Here is a 17,905-nt window from a genome sequence, read left to right on the forward strand (position 1 = left end):
TCGCGGTAGTTGTAAAACATCTTTCAATTTAACATAGCCCAGGCGATCAGTGTTCTATCTTAAATACTTTATCTATTATTTACGACAAAATTGTTGTTCAGCTTCAAATTGAATGACGTATACATTGGGAAACTCTTTTGAACATAAGTCGTAGCTCATGATGTTTTTCGATTTATTTTGACACCTTATATAATAAGTAGTTTTTTTTTTTAGCGGAACGGACTATGATAGTGCAGCACGTTCGCTGCTTCACTCTGACTGCAGGTTGCTTACAATAAGGAACTCCAGCGCAAGCCCGACTAAAGTAAATGTCACGTTACTTTACTCAAATCTGAATGTTCTCAAAATTAGTACAAGTGGTACCAATTTTCCCAACTGTTATCTTCAAGGCACCGCACGAAGTCGACCCACTCCCCTCCTCGGCGACCCCCTCCTGCCACTGCCCGCTCCCTCGCCGGTCCGCCGCGGGACTATATAAGCGGCGCGCGGCGCTCCGGCACGGCAGAAGAGCACGAGATGTCGCCTGCAGCGTGTCCATTGTTGCTGCTGCTGCTGTGCGCATGCGCGACGGCCCGCGACGGGCCGCTGGCCGCCTACGTCGCCCGGGGCGCCGACGGTCGCCTGGCCGTCAGCTACGCCGAGACGCCCCTGGACGCGGCCTGGGGAGACGGGCGCAACCTCACGGCGTCGGCGTCCTTCGAGAACTCCATCAACAGCACAGGGTCAGTTTATTTCCTGGGTCTTCCTAAATAGTTCGTTACATATTTTTTGCTTATGATTTTAGAAACTTAAAATATAAAAATAATAAGTTTTATAAATGGATACATCAATTTAATGAATGTTGTGGGGCTAGCATGAACTATAAGAATGATATTTTTTAGTACCCACACATTCCTGAATGAACCATTCGTTTGTTTATGATTTTTTAGGCTATTATTTAATAAAGTTTTTGTTTTTCCAAAACTATGAGAAACTAGAGTTTCTGGGATTTATGGAAAATCAATTTTTTTTTTAAATTTAGATTTATGTTCTAAATAATAAAAAAATTTAAGACTAAAACCTATACAAAAGTTTAATTTGAAACTGTATACCACGACAAAAAGCTCATTGTTAATGCTTGACTTTTCATACAAATCCAGCTATTTGAATCTGAAATGCATTTAATTAACCCTTATTAAATTGATAAAATATTTATAGAAATTGTTCGTAGCAGCAATATAAGCTTATTTAAAATCATGATCTAAAAAACAAAATGAATGAAGCGTAATAATTTAGAGTGTCACCCCTTATAGGCCTATAGGCAGCCCTTTTGGCTCTCGAGCTATGAAAGCATGGAGGTCGCTAAGGGCGACACCGGCTCGTGCATCACACGCCTCTTCGCCTCTACGCGAAGACTGGCGCGTGGTCTTGTGTCACGGTCCCTCGGTTATGAAAAATAATCAAATAAAGGCTTGGATGCGTGCCGAGTTTATAAAAGCATATATAATACAGAGGTTGAGAGAACTGTTACAAAACCTAACATACTAATAAGTAGTTCGAAGTCTTTATAATGACCAGGATTTTCCACTAAATAAACAATAAAAAAGAAAAAAATTTGTATACAATGTACTATATATTTTGTTGTCTCTTATCTTGGTTTGCATATGAGATTACAGTAATAAATCAACATTATCATGTGGGTGGATAAAAAAAATAAAGGACCCTTTGTACATAATGTACTTATAAGAACATAAATTTGGCTATTATCATTTTAAAACTGTAATAAGGCCCAAAGTTTCCAGTGCTTTGTTAATAAAATAAAAGAAATAAAAGTTGTTGCTTCACCTTAAACATTGGAGCTCAGCAGAAGTGCAGGAAGTAGCGTATTGAGAAGGAATCCACAGGACTGAAGGCGAATTTTGCGGGAAACCCTCAAAATTAAGGAAACCAATGAAGCCGTTGGTTGAAATAGTAGAAGCAGCAGAAACTTGAAACGTGAAGAAGTAGAAACGTGGAAACGTTGAACCCATTACACAACAAATAATGCAGCGAATTGACATCAAATAAAATGGTCACAAACCGACACAAAGTTTTTACGTTAGAATAAAAAAGGAGGGGGAAGAGGTAGAAGTTAAGAAACCTAGGTTGAACTCACCCTAAAGTGGGAATAGAATGAGTGTCGTCACGACATGCCGACGACAGGAGCATCCATGGTCCGAGGTGTGGCACAACATAAGAAAAAAAGTAAACGATTCCAGCAACTAAACTACATTTCGAAAGACAATAATATTATGGGAACTATCCCATATAGTTTAGCGACTACATGCCGCATTAAAAACCTGCACTAACGCACGAGAAGAAAAACTCAGACGAACACGGATGTTACACCTGTGCACGGAGTCTCTCTGATGTCGCGGCCAGAGCCGAGGGACGCGGAAAACCTCGTGTATCAGTGCGCAGGGAGCAGGAAGTAGTGCGAGAGGTCGAGGCAGGTCAAACATGGGAGTATTGTGTCCTGAAGAGGGGGTTGGGGGGAGAAATCAAACTTCACAAGAAGTAGTTCGCGGAAGGCTAAACGTGGGCAGGCCAGGACGCTGATTAGTTAGAAAAGGATTCTGGCGCGCACGGGGAAAGATTCTTGCGTGAGCGAAGCATCGCGCTGGAAGGGAGGTGGGGAAAGGGTGTTAGAATGGCGTGATGCGCTTTTTCACGGGATACATGAGATGCTGTGAACAGCACTAAAAAAAACAAATGAAGAACACTGCCGCTTGGCGACAGGATGCTGAAGATGCCGAGCTGAAAGGCCTGAGAAAACTATATAAATATCTTTAAATACAAATTCCCTTGAATAAATCTATAATAATAACTTAAATATTCAAAAAATAATAAAGTGTTATAAATTGCCTAAAAGTCGCACACTTGCTGTCGTTTATAAGTCAAGTACGCGACTGACCGGTTACCGTTATTTTTTTTATGGCGTAGACTGGAACATAAATTATCTGCACAGAAAATTTGCATACACTGCAGCTGCAATAAATATTCATTGAAAAAAAATTAATTCCCGATGCAAGGTTACAGTTCCGAACGCAACGTTGTTCTCAAGTGTTGTTGTTGTAAAAAAAAAAACAGTCAGTTGCGCCGAGCAGCTTTTAACAACTCGCGTGAATGTTTCCCCTGTGGCCTCGACATCCGAAGCGGTCCGCTGATGTGGTGGGTCGTGGCGTCGATTCCCGGGAGCCCGCGGCGTGGCATCAGGCCGGCGACCCTGCAGACTGGTGCGAACACTCGCCGACACTCGCGGTGTCCGCGCTCCGTCGAAACACCTGCCGTGTTTGGTGTTTACGAACCAATGTGCGGCTTGTGTTTCGTGATCCGCAGCACTTGTGGGCCACAGAATCAATCAATGACGCCAAAAGGCCGGCAAATACTGAATTATTAACGTGGCGTTAAATAAATCGTTTTGTCAGTGAAATATGAAAAAATAATTCCACGTATAAATTAAACGTACTTTTTTTTTTAGATTTTATTTTTATCTCGAACATTTAAACTATCGGGGAAATTTTTGCTTCTTACTTAATTTAAAGATGGAGTAAGATAAATTTGTTTAGTCAATTTTGCAATAAATGTGTATTGACATAGCAAACAAAACATAGATAAAAATACTACCTTAATATTTTTTAACTCAAATATTGTTTACGTTAAAATTTGCTGTGCATAAGTTTGGGCTCCCAGTTACGTTAAAAAGAAAATCGTGCCACTAAAATGCCACATTTAAAAAAAAAACATATTATAGTTAAATTGCATCGCAAAATTCTTATTCGTTTCAAATATTTTTCGGGAAAATATTTCTAGACTTGTTGAGAGGTAAAACATTGTAAAATTGTCTGTGTGTCGTGATTGGCTGAGTTTCATTCAGGTACGGCTCCACTATTAGAACATCAATTACAGTTATTCAGTGCGGAAGCAAACGCGTCCTGAATGGCCCGGCCAAATAAGGCAATGGTTTTTCTTGCAGACGGCCGCCAGTCACAAAGGAGAAATTGCTAGTGACACCTTATCGCAGTCTAACGAGCGATCAAATTTTTCCGTTTAAAATACCTGCCTCTACAGATAAACTGCTCAACGTTTGTTAAATATGTAGAGGAAAATATCTATGGGAAAATTTAATTTCCTCTTTGTGGTCTTATAAATATATTTATATATATTTATATATAAAATACGCTGTGAAATATTTACTTCGGAGATGAATAGAAAATTTGGGCAATGTATACAGTGTTTTTTTAAACTAAAATATAAAGAACAATAAATAATTTAAATAAAATATTCGTTTGAAAAATAACTTCTATTATTTTTATTTCATAGATAAAAACGAGCATCATAGCTTTTCTAATTTGAAAATCGTAGACATGTGGCTTTTGACCTGATTGCAAAGTACACTTTGTACCATGACTTGGGTATCCTCAATAGTCAATACGTGCTACGATAAGCTTGACAAGATAAGTGCCTTCCAGATAAAGAAATTCTACAGCAGCGTAGAAACTGATTTGCTCTTCATGTTTAACCAAGGCACACATCTATTTCAGAAATATATATCATTTATAGAGCTGATGATTAGAGCCTGGATTATCTCGTGGAGTCATCTCACTTCAGGCTGGAATTAACTTGCGCGTATATCACCAAGCCTCTTAATAACGCTAATTTGTGGGGATAGGTTGAAATCCTTATACGCATACCTGTAGGTTGCTATTGCTACTGACTCACTGTTCATCTAGACGACTCTGGGCCAATGAGAAACCCTCAACCAAAGAAATATCGATTCACAGGCAAACCAGTTGAGACAATACACCTACGTTATATACCCGAGTATACAGAGGACGGTGTAGTATATCCTGAAGGGAATCTAAAACGTAATTTTTTCTATCCCTTCTCATTTTTAAATAACAAGTTCACATAATTTGGAAGGTCACACTTGACTGTTAATGCCAGTATTTTTTTTGTGCAACTATTCCGAGACTAGATATACGGTAAAACATGCAGCACGACGTACAGCACATAATACGACGTATGTACAAAAAAATTAAATCACGATAGCAGTGCCTGTGTTTCGTGTTTGTATAGTTTCTTGCAGGTACACGCCCAATGTGGGCAGATTGAAAACAGCTACTATTTACGAAAACAAACACGTTCTGAGTGGCCTGGTGAAACAAGGCAATAGCTTCTCTTGAAGATGGCTACCAATCTCAAGGCAGATTTCGCAGGCGCAGATATATTGTAATTCCGTATAATGCACTGTTAAAACTTTTCACCCAAAATTTACGAGACACGCTGGTTCCAAATTATCGAGAGATCCTTAAAAACTTAGTGTTCTCTTCGTAAATTTGTGGGAATAATGTTTAATTTCTTTGTATTTTAACCCACAAGAATAATCTAGATGTATAATATAAACATTCAAAAATTGGTTAAGAATCGTGCAAAAAAAAAACACATTACTTCCATGCGTGCGTTTACTCTGTTTATAACGAGGAAAAAAAATAATTCCGAAGTTTAAATACGGCGTAGTTTCTTCTACGAAGATCAAGTTATTTTAAATAACGAATTACTCTTCGTTTATTTTAGCTGAATTATTCTTGAGAAGTCCGTAAAGTTACTTGTGATTTCTTCAAGTGAGAGCGTTCAGATTACTTTGCGAAACATCACTGCCTCTAGTGATTGGGTAACCACTTCCCCTCCTTGTTTATGTCAAGAGCACTGTAGTCCAATGAGCAACGCAAAGTGATTTACATGTGCTTCAAATCTACTTTGCTATCTAATAAATCTGCGAAGTAATAAAGGAGTTAATATGTTTTCGCCTAGCTGATTTGCACCGGCATAGTCTGCAATCTACTGTAATTTTTTTCCTTATGTTATTGTTGGCAGAATTAGTTTTGCATGGAGTATTTATGCCAGGGTGAACTACTAATGTTCTGTGCTTCCTCATTGGCTGAATTGTATGAAATGAGTTTGTACATGTTGCAAACAATCAAATTTTCCTGCAAGAAATCATCTCTAAGAATGAGATTTCCACTTAGTTTTTAAAATAAAATTTGAAAAATCAAACGGACGCTCAAAATGTATGATGATTTCAAGATCATTTGCTTAAATCTTTGTGTTTTTTTTTTCATTCTTGATGGAAGTTTTCCAAGGTGATTATTTCATCTCTGATTATCGTGATATCAATATTTATTATCCGTGGTTTTAAATTTGAAATCACCAATGTCAACTTGCTTGTTCGAAAATAAGTTATGAAAAGATACACTTTTAGGACATACATCTGTGACATGGCGGTCTGGGTTTAATTCTTCTACCTTTTAACGTTTTAAAGTTTATTAACGTTAACAAACTTACGGATATTTCCGACTGGAATCATCGAATAACGCTTCATGTAGTGTTCGGCCTGGACACCCGAAGGTCTATGATATGCGGATGGATATATCTGGATCACAGCGATAAATGAATGACAGAGTGCGTGGGTGGGCTAAACAGGGGTCCCTGACGAAAAAAAAGACACTTTTCCCACAGTCCGGTAATCCAGGTCTGAAACCAACGATAATTGGATAATTGAACTAAGCTCACCTTCATGGAAGGCGTAGATCTGGCTAAGGGCGTGGCCATCTCAGAATGCAAAAAGAGCTGTGGGGCATTTTTCGGAATTCGACCTCTTTGACGGCGAATGCTTAACATCTACAATATTTTGTTTTTCTTTTTTCACTTCGGAAGGCCTTTCCTTGCCTGCATACCCTCTTATCTGTGAATTTGAATTTAATATCATACACTCTTAATTTGAAATAGTTCAGTAATAACAAATTCCCGTGCGGCTCGGCCTATTGCACAGGTAGATTTCGAAGTTCATATACGTACCACTCAAGACTGACTCACTCATCACGAATTCTCCGAAAGACCTACCGACTTGAAATTTGGCAAGTATATTGATTCATAGACGGGTACTACAGCTAGTATTTCTAAACGACGAGCAAAAAGGGCTTAATTATATTCAAACCGAATTTAACCCTTTTCGATGAAGGTTGGAATATACAGAAGATCTTTTCAGACAAAATTTTATATTGTGCCAACTATAAGTAGTCATGAATTATCTTGTCTACCGAACTCTATTTTCCCCCCACTTTTGAGCGTATTGAGTGATGTAGAGAATATTTCAAGCATTTTTTTTTACTATTCATAAGAGATATGGAAACTTTTCATGTTTAGGTAGGAAGTTAAAGCAAATTTTCAATTCTTAAAAAATTCTTTATTTCTACTTTCTTGGTCTAATTTTGCCCAGAAAATAACTAGACTGAGATAATAGTCTGGAAGTAACCTGTGCGAAACCAGACAGTTATCGTGTCCATGAAAAAGTGATGTCTATACAAAATTTTCAGTGGTCGATGGTTTTTGGGTCTATGGACCATGTAACAAATAGCAATAATCTTGGTAGAAATTTCCCGGAAGTAAAGAATACAATCGGCTGCCTATCTTGGAAATTTACTTAGTCAAATTATGTACCTAGAACCATACACAGACTATTAATAATTAGAGATAACAATTAGCTGGGTTGAAGGGAACATTAAATTGTTCCTGAAACACTTTTAACTCTATTAAAATATGGTTAATTATGCCCCGTATGTACTAATTCATATTTCAAGTGTACCTAGAATTCGAAGCTAATCGACGTTATTAATTGGTTGATAATGTAACTGAACCTAAGGAGTAGAGACCCGGAAATTTCGTGAATTCGTTTGGCGTCAGGCTGCCATTCAAGCCTTATGTTTGCTCTACCAATGTTTACTTTTACAATGGCTTATTTATTTTTTGATCTTGTTCATCAGCAATATATGAATCGCTTACTTTTCTCCTAGCTGGGCATCGTTGGCTTACGGTCGCAGAGGGGCGTGTCCACATAACTGCGGTCCAATCATGAACACAGTGCAAGAGCAGGAAGTTTTGCATTCTAGCTTGCAACCAAATGTATCCACAAAATTTCCGTACGTTTACTAATAAATAATTTAGTGACATATACACTATCGCTATAGACTGAAAATTTAATTTTATTTCTGGTACTATTTTATAATTCACAAACATATGCATAAAATTTTATATGTCGCGTTTTCACATTCCATCTTTATCTTCGTTATTAGTGTATAATGCATTAATTACTATTTTATATCTGTGTTATGTGCTAATTTTGAATAAGATTTATAGAGGATTAAGGCTTTATCTACATTTAAATATTTGTTTTTGATAGTAAAAATTTTATCATTTGGTTATATTTATTTAACTTTTTCATTTATTGACCCATGAATTATCTAAAGCTTCTTTATGTATGTGTTATAGGGTTATTATTCATTCATTTAAGGTTTGTCAAGATATTCGTTATATGGGTAATTTATTTAATCAAATACCTTTAACTTATTTATGTTCAACTTCTCTTCGGGTCGATCATTACTCTTCAGGATATTTTTATAAGTGTTCGAAAGTGGTTTAGAAGTCCTTCAGAGCGTGTCAAATAACCTGTTATACAATGATGATCATTCAACTCTATAGACATTTGCAACCTGGACTGTCGCTAAGTAATAATGCGAATTTTTCAGGTCCCTGATTATCACAAGATATGGTGACTTTTAGCTTCGATGCATTGTCATCATTATCATCGTCCTCACATGCTTGCAGCCTGTGGCCAGGTCAGCAAAGTAAAATGCCTTGATCTTCCTCTGTTCCTCCACCATTTCTCCTTCTTTACTCTGTTCTCTCCTGCACTCCTTTAACTATTTTCTCTTCCCATGTCCTCCTTGGTCTTCCTTGGTACCTTCTTCCTGTGTACTTCAACTCTATCATTTTCCTAGGCCTAGGTAGAATCCAATGTTCTCATTCTCTGAACTCATTCTGGCCTTTTTTTTCATTATCTCATTTGAGTCCTGTACTCCTGCACTTGCCTGCACCATCTCATTTCTGATCCTATCTCGTCTCGTAATTGCCAACATACTACTCATAACGTCATTCCTATTCCCAGCATCTCTCTTGATTACAGTCTAAGTCTGTGCTCCATAAGTGACTATGGACACATAATAGGTAATGGCACTTCCTTCTATATCAAATCTCTCACACACACACCTAGAATACATCATCTCCTTGTACTTTTTTTTAAATAATTCCTTTGCCCCCTCCCCTCAATACACTTCCTACATACTCAAAGTTTTTCATTTGTTTCAACTCAACACCAGCTAATTCAATACATCTCCTTACTCTATTCTTTTCCCTCTTCATGACTCAAGCTTTTCTCTTTTAAGTGCTGAATCTCATAACACATTTCCAAACTTACTCACTCTATGCCTTAAGTTACTTCGACAAACTTTGTCCAAATTTTCTACATTAATTTTTTTATTGGTGCTAATCGCCGAGTGAAACTCATCCAGTACTTAACTCAAATAAAATAAACACTGTAATGTCCGTGATTCACCCAGAGTAACGACGCAATTTAAAGTAAATATCAGCAGATTGCAGACTATCTTTGTGCAAGCCATTGCAGTGATATCAATAAGGTAGTTTCATTTATTAACAGGCAAAAAATTCCAATACATGTATCATTTGCTGCTCTAACTATTGACTCGCAGTTTGTTTGTAAGACTCAGGACCGATAAAAAATGGTCAACACAAAAAGATTCGAAACACAGGCTACCCGGTTGAGTCGTCACACAATCTAGCAGACAATGTACAGGTGATATTTCCCCGAATATGTAGAGGACTGTTGAGTCTATCCTAGTGGTACCTGAAACCGCGAAATTTTCCAGTCCCTTTTTATTAACTTCATTTAAGTATTATTATTAGTACCTATAACTATCATTATAATGAGTGTTATGTGTTAAACTTGATTTATTCAATTCGAATAAACAAGAGAAAATGTCTTTAATTCGTTTAGACCCACTTGACGGACGAGATTTCGCATTATTGCTCGCTAGTTATACCGGTTTTTTAAATTTTCGGTGGCGTGCAAAAAAAAGAAGAAAGAATTATGTAACTTCAAGATGCAGAATACGATAGTGGCGAGGCAAAAAAAAAAATACCTCCGCTGAAATTAGGGGACTTGTTGATTTACGAATGGTCCTGGTTTCAAAAACTGGTATGTATGTTATTCTTTGGAACTACCTCCGGATGCCTTAAGGTCCTGCACCACCCTTCAATTATTCGTTCCCAACCATAAGGAATAAACATGGCTTCCAACTCTCTCCATCAAATCAATTTCGACAGACAGGCGCAAACATGTTTCAAATTCTGTCACCCTATCAAAATTTATTATTGAACTGAGCTCGCTTAGAATTTTTCTTTTGATTATTATTTTTAAAAGTTTGAAATACAGTGTAAACTCTTTATAACGTCACTCGATTTAACGACAAACTCCTTAAAACGTCGAAATTGCTTGATTTTGGTTGGTTTACCTTGTTTTCTATACAATAATACACTCTATATAGCGTCACGCTCACTCTATTTAACGACAACAATACGGCATTATAAGTTTATAATAACTGCAGCTGTGTACGTTCTTTTTTCTTGCTGTTTTGTTGTTGTAGTATCTAGCACGTGTTTACTTCGACAGACGTGCCGGAGATTCTAAGAAATTTAGTCATTTTTTTGTATGATGAACTTGCACATGTTTACCTCGGTCACTAGACTTTTTTCAAGTTGTAACACGTTATCATTATTGCAGTTGCTTACATAATTTCGAACTGTAAACATGGTAAGTAAACGAAAATCTTTGTGTATTGGCGAAAAAGTTTTATTAATACGCTCAATGGAGGCGGGAGAAAAGATCAGTCATGTTGGAAGATGCTTTGGATTTAGCTTCTCTACCGTGTCTAAAATATGTAAAAATAAAGAAAAAATTCTTCACTCAGATGAAGATAGAAAATCTGCTAAGAAATTACAGAAATCTCAATACGAAGATCTGGATCAAGCAATGCTATCATGGTTTTATAGACAACGCCAGAATAATATGCCTGTCTCGGGGCCGATCAAAATTTTATAGAATAGAAAAATAATATTTTTTATTTCTCTCTATTTAACTACCACTCTCTATAACGCCGATAAATGCTCAGTCCGCTAAGTGTCGTTACATAGAGTTTACACTGTACTCTATTAAAGTACATTATATAAAATTTAAACTTCTTAACTTTTCAAATAACTGTAATTTTTAATCACTTTGTTTTCGTTACATAGTAAAAAATATTTTATGAGCAGTCTTATATACGAAATTTTTGATGGAAACTGAAGTAATCAAACCTGTCGAACATGGCTGCAAATTATTTTACCAATTTTAAGGAATGTTTTGGGAGCGAAAGGACAACAGTGTAATCAGGGCCTTACAGCGAGAATGATCTGTTTAACCCAACATAATACTCATTTGTATTTTGAAACGAATACCGATTTGTGTGTCCGACTCAAAATTAACAACAACCATAATTTTGTATTGGAAAATACAACAAAATATGCGTTTGAATCAAATGAGTGTTTTTGAACCATATATATATATATTACACTTTAAATAATATTTTTTTTAAACTACTGCAAAAGTGACATTTCGCTAAGAAAATGTATAAACATTTTTTTAATGGAGCAGTTTCAACCGTCTTTTAGTGAAATTGATCTTGAACTTACTCATAAAACAGTATGTACTCCCTCCTTCACAGAATCCCGGCCACGGCCCTGATGCGGTATCTGTAAGAGTGCGCGGCAGCGGAGGTCGGTTTCAAACCAGCCAAGGGAGGCTCCAGGTACACTTTCCGGGAGGGGCTACCGTGCAAAGAAAGGATGCAGTTGCAGAGCATTGCGTTATGTAAGTCAGAGATTGGCCTTGGAATATTAAATAAATCATTGTTTCAAATTCTAGACTTTAATAGTTTCACATTACTTTTTAAGAAAGAAAGGTTTTACAACATGGATTTAAGAATTTTAGTACGATGTGTGATCAAAAATATGGTGAATGAAATTTTTATAGCAGCAACTACGGGCGCTACATCTATTTGAAGCAATAGCCCGACTGCCTGATCCGTTGAGATCGTCAGTGTCAAGTTTGGACAAGTTGTGACTTGTCAGTAGGCTTCCAGAGCCGGAAGAGTAAAGTCGTGTTTATCGTGTCTGTCGCTCATCGTGGATAGACGCCCGAAAATTACGCGGATTCGACTGACCTCAGGGTAGAATTTCAAAGTCATAGGTATGCTAAACCCATGATTGCTTTCCTATTGGTTGATTTTCTTAGAGAGAACAATTTTATCCTTGTTAATTGGCACTACCTGATTCGCTTAGTTCTCTCCCGGCTGAGCATCGTTGGCTCACGGTTGTAAAGGGGGGTGTCCAAATAACTGCCGCCCATCATGAGCACAGTGCGATAGTGTGATGGTTTACGTTCTAGCTTGCGATTAAATGAATGCGTGAAATTCTCGTATCTCTTATCAAAGATTTCTAACAACGCGTTGTCATTAAGTTTTTTTTGCGAAGAGGCAAGCATATAAATGAAACGTGCTTAAAGAAAAACCTTTTTTGACACCTTTCCCAGCACGACGGAGCAGCTGAAGGCCCTTCCATAAATACTTCCAATCATGGAACCAGCATTGGGATATGTGCGCATCGCAATCCAAGGAGAGTGTTTTGAAGGAGGTTAGTACAATTTTGATGTAAGCTTATTATATTGTTCGTAATACAATTATTCACTAAATTTTTTGACCACACCTCTTAAGTATTGTTTTTTAAACAAGTAGTCATCGCAGTTTCCAAAATCACGTTGAAAACTTAGTTACATTATAAATGAGATTTCGTTAAAAAGTAAAAAAATACATTCTTATAATTGGATTGCAAATTTATTTAAAAATGCTCGCCTTGAGTCAGTGAACTCTCGCAGTTTACTTACTTTTATGAGTAAACTTATGCATCAGTGATGTTTTACTATTTTAGGCCCAGACTTCAGGGTCTGCCACATTCGCACAGTCGCGTATGTCTGATCTGTCGGAGCCGATGTTGCAGATGCGTATATGGCATTTGATTGGTTCACATGACCTGTGACGTCGTGGGCAGATGGTACAGTCGCGTGGAGCGGATCTGTCTGACCAGAGTTGGCGAACTTGACATTCAGAATTCAGGAGCAGGTCAGAGAGCATCTAAATCTGACGTCGTGTGCAATATTCACCGATTAGAAGCATAAAAAAACGCATGAAAATGTTTACTAACCTAATATTAAATGTATTTATAGTTTCCTTTTCGGCACGATTTTGTTTTATTTGTTTTTCCCGTTCATTTGTTTCTGAAAAGCAAAACAAAGTAGCCGAAAATATTAGAAAAATTAAGAAAAAATGTGTGGGCATGAAAAGAACATATTTTGTAGCCTACTAAATTTTAAGTTGCTAACCTCTTAATTAAATTTTCTGGAAATTTATCAAAATTATGTATGCATTTCCATTAATCATTATATTGTCTAAAGCTCCCGAGAAAGACCAAGATACATGTCAATAGTAATTTACCGTTCTGCCCTCTATGTACTGTCATGTGAACCAGACGCATTTTGACACGTGTATAATTATAGTGCGCTACTGCAAAAAACATATCGGACTGCATGTGACCGGACAGATAGATAACAGCAGGCAGGGGCGCAACAACTAAAGAATCATCGATCCCCCCCCCTATTGAAGCGAGGGTCCGGGGGTCCTCCCCCGGGAAAATTTGTATTTCAAGTTGGAAAATTGTGCTATTTAAGCAGTTTTACTATCTAAAAAATTTATTACACAGCACTTTCTTTGCCCCCGTTTGCCCCCACTTCAATGTTTCAGAGGGGGGGGGGGGGCAAAATACCCTTGCCCCCCCCCCCCCCATGTTGTTGCGCCCCTGGCAGCAGGCTCTTCATAGTACATTCGACTGATTTACCAGTCAAAAACTAATTCTTAGCGGAATTTTGAATAGTCTACTGTCGTTATATTGATTTAAAGCACTGGATACTATTATAGTGCACATCATATATAGTAGCGGTCACAGCTTTTAATTTTGTCTTTTGAGATGTAGAGTTGGGGGGGGGGGGGGGATTATGGGTGACAGGGGGGTTTTGGGAAGTACCGAATATTTATCAGTCAAATGTGGAGTCCTAAATATGAGACAAATAATAACCCTTTTTGAAGGCATTCTTCTTAACAAATTTAATTACATCTTGAAATATCACTATGAGCCCTATTATTTTATTTAAATTTTAGAGTATTTTAGTTATAAAATTGTAAAAAATTGAACCTACTTCAAATTATTTAATGTGGTCTGAAGTGTGTGTGTGTGCGTGTGTGTGTATTACTCCAGTTTTAGGTAGATTTCGAATAGAAGAAATACTATCTATTGTAACCGTTACCATGGTGCGACTTCCGGAATATTTTACATAGTTAGTTTCATGTTACACAGACCACAAAATCATCCTCAGTAGTATGCAAATTTCCTCCGGCGCCAGGCTTCAGGCTGTGGTGCTGGTGCCGTGGAGCTGGCCGATTGCTCTGACGTCACGGCGGCCATTTTAGACTCAAAAATTCCTCAAAAATGACTCAAAATCACTCAAAAATTCCCGTTTTGAGGAAAGCTTTTCTCGTTTTTTCCCCCCACAAAAAAATTCAAAAGTTAGGGCTTCGAAAAACTTCAAAATACTTTTGCCTTAGAAAGAACACAAATTCCTAAAAGAGGCTTAAGCATCCATGTATACAGCCGCCGATAAGACTCTTTTAGGATTATGACGTCTTCGTTGCAATTTCCGTTACGGCCGCCATCTTTAAATTTTTTATTTATTATCCGATTTTAATGAAATTTTTTTGAAATTTATAAAAAATTCAATAATAAAATTTTAATAAAAAAACCCTACATTTATGGCATGGAGCTCGGAGTCCTCGGTTTGAACCCGGTGAGGGGAAAAAATGGCCACCGATCCTTTCCTCATGGTCGCTGCTGGCAGACTGACCCCCACCACTTTTTTCAAAGTATATATTTGGTCACCTAGTATGACGTCATGTTCGCCATATTGAAAATCCGTAATTTTAATGCTAGAGATTCGAGAAAATTTTAAAAAATCATTTAAAAAATTAATCAATCAAATCTAATAATAAAAAATTAATAAATTATTACCTACTTAAAAACCACTGTTGCGCTTTTCGTTACGGTCGCTATCTTGGATTATATAAATTTTGCATGTTTCGTTACGCCCACCATCTTGGTTGAGTACGATGTCATTGTTACAATTTACGTTACGACCGCCATATTGGATCCTATTAATGTTGCATGTTTCGTTACGGCAGCCATCTTAAAAATCCGTAATTTCAATGCTATAAATTCTGAAAAAATTACAAAAAATATTTTAAAAGTTGCTTACTTCAAATGTTTAATTATTTATACGATTTCGGTCCTCGGTTCGATTTCCAACGAGAATAAACCAGTAATTTATTGATATATTTAAAAAATTCTCAATAAAAGTAATAAAAACATCTTACACCACAACCGACATTTTGAATTGTCACCACTGTTTCAATTATCGTTACGGACACCATCTTGAAAATCTTTATTTATTATCCGATTATAATGAAAAAAAGTTTAAAATTCATCAAAAAATAACTTATTAGAATACTGACTGATTAGATCGATTCCCGTCCTTGGTTCTAAACCGATAAGAGCAAAAATAAAAAATATCATATCCATCCTCCACGGAAGCCACCTACAGACTGACCTCCCTCCACCAGTACCAAGGTATAAATCATCAGCTGGTATGGCGTCACGTCAGCCATATTGTTTTCGTCTGCTGGAGACCACCACCATCTTGTTTTCAGCTATAAGAGTGTGCCACAATCATGTTAGTGTAATTTTTACCCGCTAGAGTACAGTAATAAATTATTATTACTGAGGCAGCCGCCCATCTTGAAATTGTGTAATTATTTAGTTAGGGATTCGGAAAAAAAGTCCAAACTTCATCAAATAAATAACTTAACAGATTAGAACACTGCAGAGCATTTGAAGCTGTTGGAGCTGTTGAAGCTTTGGAGCTATGGAGCTTTGGAGCATTGAAGCTTTTGGAGCATTTGGAGCTGTTGGAGTATTTGGAGCTGTTGAAGATTTGAAAAAATTTGGAGCTGTTGGAGAATTGGAGCTTTGAAGCTTTGGAGCATTTGGAGCTGTTGGAGCATTGGAGCTTTGGAGCTGTTGGAACTTTGGAGCTTTTGGAGCATTTGGATCATTACTAGCTGTTGAAGCTGTTGGAGCTTTTGGAGCTGTTGGAGCATTTGGAGCTGTTGGATCATTTGGAGCATTTGGAACATTGAAACTGTTGGAGCATTGAAGCGTTTGGAGCATTGGGAGCTAATGGAGAATTTAGAGCTATTGGAGCTGTTGGAGCTTTGGAGCTCTTGGGGCCTATCGTATATTGGTGAGTTCGAATTAATGAGACGAGAACGTATCACTCTGCATCTAATTTTTTCAATCATATGCGCTTCTTTATTAAATGTTGTTTTGACCCGTGTATTATAGTAAATGGTTCTTGATTTGACTAGCATATTATTCTATCGAGTGCATGTATATAAGCAAGTCCTTGACAGCAGACCGCTCAGTTTTGTACTGACGACGACGGTGTAAGTATCACCTAGTTGGTTTCATCTGGTGCATAAGTCGTTTAATTACCTACTTGTTCTTGCGAACTCGATGGCATCTTCACCGACATTAACGACGAACTTGATGGACGTTGTACCATCGTCTACGGGAACCCTGACGTCAGCGACGACGAAGAAGGCGCAGATCCCGTTGGCAACGACGACGTCAACATTGGAGGAGACTTCATCAGTCGTGGTACCACCAGCAGAAGAGAGCTTAATGATTACAGAGCTGGCTGTGCAGGAAACCACGACGAACGACGATTCGACCTCAATGGAGACTTCATTGGATGATGATTTGACAGCAACTAACGAACATCGGTGCTGTTACTGCGACAAGGTTTTCTCAAACATCAGCAATGCTCGACGACACGAAAAGAGCGAATGTGCCAAGAACCTATTTCGTAAAATGTTTGTTTGTGAGAAATGTCAAAAGCAGTTTGCCAGAAAAGATAATATGAAAACGCACGTGAATGCATGCAAAGGTCCAGCTGCGCGGCAGAAAGTAAAGGTTTCGGTGCAACAACGAATGATTAATGTGCATAAGAGTATGCCTGGAAATGGTAGAATTGCAGTAACATCGTCATCTAGTTCGGGTCTGGAAGGTCCGTCTTCATCAGCACGGTATCCTTGCAGCTACTGCGATATGACTATCGCATTTACCCATGATGCACGGAGACATGAACGGAGTAAATGCAAGAAGAATCCTTCTCGCATGAAGTTTCGTTGCGATGAGTGCCATGAATGGTATACTCGAATTGATAGTTTGCGACGACATGCGAAAAAATTGAACGGTAAAGTCCGTGTGCCTACTGATAAACTACCTGCAGAAATTTCGACTCCTCGCTTTAGGCTGAAGACTCGTGAGCGTACAGGCAAAAAAACAGATGAGCAGCAACCGATTGGTATGAGGTCTGGACATGAATCTAAACCTAAGACTGTTATCGGTGCTCTAAATGTGAATGATAATGGCTTCTACTTGGCGCAGTCTGCATTTCGTGGAACATTGAAGGACTACTATTATCTAAATACGATTAGTGAGTCAAAAGACATTTGTAATTTTCTTGACGATATTAGACAGAACATAATCAATCAGCTTACTGATGACGTAGCAACAAACGGACCTTTGAAATATAACTTGTGGTTGGACTGTATATATGGAAAGCCATATCCGTTCGATGACAAAGTGAAGAAGTGTGCATTCAAGACATCGGCTGCAGTAATTTACAGTTCTGACGATGTGAAGCAAACTGTTA

The 17,905-nt window shown here is 37.7% G+C and overlaps 1 protein-coding gene across 1 annotated transcript in view; it reads left to right on the plus strand.

The window, feature by feature from the left end:
* The first annotated feature begins 509 nt into the window (after window positions 1-509).
* The window catches only part of LOC134527632 (putative phospholipase B-like 2), a 68,574-nt gene continuing 51,178 nt past the window's right edge, over window positions 510-17,905 (plus strand). The window contains exon 1 of the mRNA XM_063360487.1: window positions 510-722. Coding sequence (XP_063216557.1) covers window positions 517-722 — 206 coding nt within the window. The 5' untranslated portion in view covers window positions 510-516. The remainder of the gene's footprint in view (window positions 723-17,905) is intronic.

The sequence above is a fragment of the Bacillus rossius genome, chromosome 1 (assembly GCF_032445375.1).
Source record: "Bacillus rossius redtenbacheri isolate Brsri chromosome 1, Brsri_v3, whole genome shotgun sequence".
Classification (NCBI taxonomy): domain Eukaryota; kingdom Metazoa; phylum Arthropoda; class Insecta; order Phasmatodea; family Bacillidae; genus Bacillus; species Bacillus rossius.